General features: G+C 37.9%; 1 protein-coding gene across 2 annotated transcripts in view; it reads left to right on the plus strand.

Moving 5' to 3' along the window:
* The window catches only part of LOC119586283 (protein O-mannosyl-transferase 2-like), a gene marked incomplete in the record, with an annotated part of 13418 nt that overhangs the window by 3974 nt on the left and 8802 nt on the right, over window positions 1-642 (plus strand). For both annotated transcript variants that reach the window (XM_037934989.1, XM_037934988.1), the window contains 2 exon segments: window positions 41-145; window positions 354-462. In XM_037934989.1, coding sequence (XP_037790917.1) covers window positions 41-145; window positions 354-462 — 214 coding nt within the window.

Genomic DNA, 642 nt, shown 5'->3' on the forward strand with positions numbered 1-642 from the left:
TATTTTTTTCTGTGACAAAATGTTTTCTTTATGCACACAGATGATGATTGGAGCTTTTGGTTACTTGACTGGATATGATGGGACATTTCCATTTGTCAAGCCTGGGGACTCGTATGAAGGAGTCAACTATCTGGGCATGAGAGTGGTAAGTGGAAGTATTTGCTGTATTTACTAGGGAGTTGCAGAATTCTCTTACAGATAGTAAGATCTTTATCTGATAGAGGTCATTGTTTTCACAGAGCATTTGCCTCCGTCTGATGGTTGTATGGCATGAAATTCTTATTTAAGTTAAGCTTTTAATCCATATATAAACTAATTATACATGTAAATTAATAAATCCTTCATAATTTCAGTGTTGCACTGCCTTGGGGGCTTGCTTGGTACCATTTGCCTTCATTATTGTCTGGGAGATGACCCACTCTCTACCAGCAGCAGCTCTGGGGTCTTCTCTTATTCTTTTTGGTGAGTTCTAGGTCTTCTTATAGGTCAATTATGTATGTATGGAAAAGCCACTCAAAGATAAAAAGATGAATTAAGGGCAGCACCCATTCTTCGTTTTCAACTGATGAGCCAGTTATTTGGACTTGATAAATATCACGACATTCATCACATGATGAAGAGTATGGCTGCAGTGTTACATGA

This window comes from Penaeus monodon, chromosome 21 (genome assembly GCF_015228065.2).
Source record: "Penaeus monodon isolate SGIC_2016 chromosome 21, NSTDA_Pmon_1, whole genome shotgun sequence".
NCBI classification, from domain to species: domain Eukaryota; kingdom Metazoa; phylum Arthropoda; class Malacostraca; order Decapoda; family Penaeidae; genus Penaeus; species Penaeus monodon.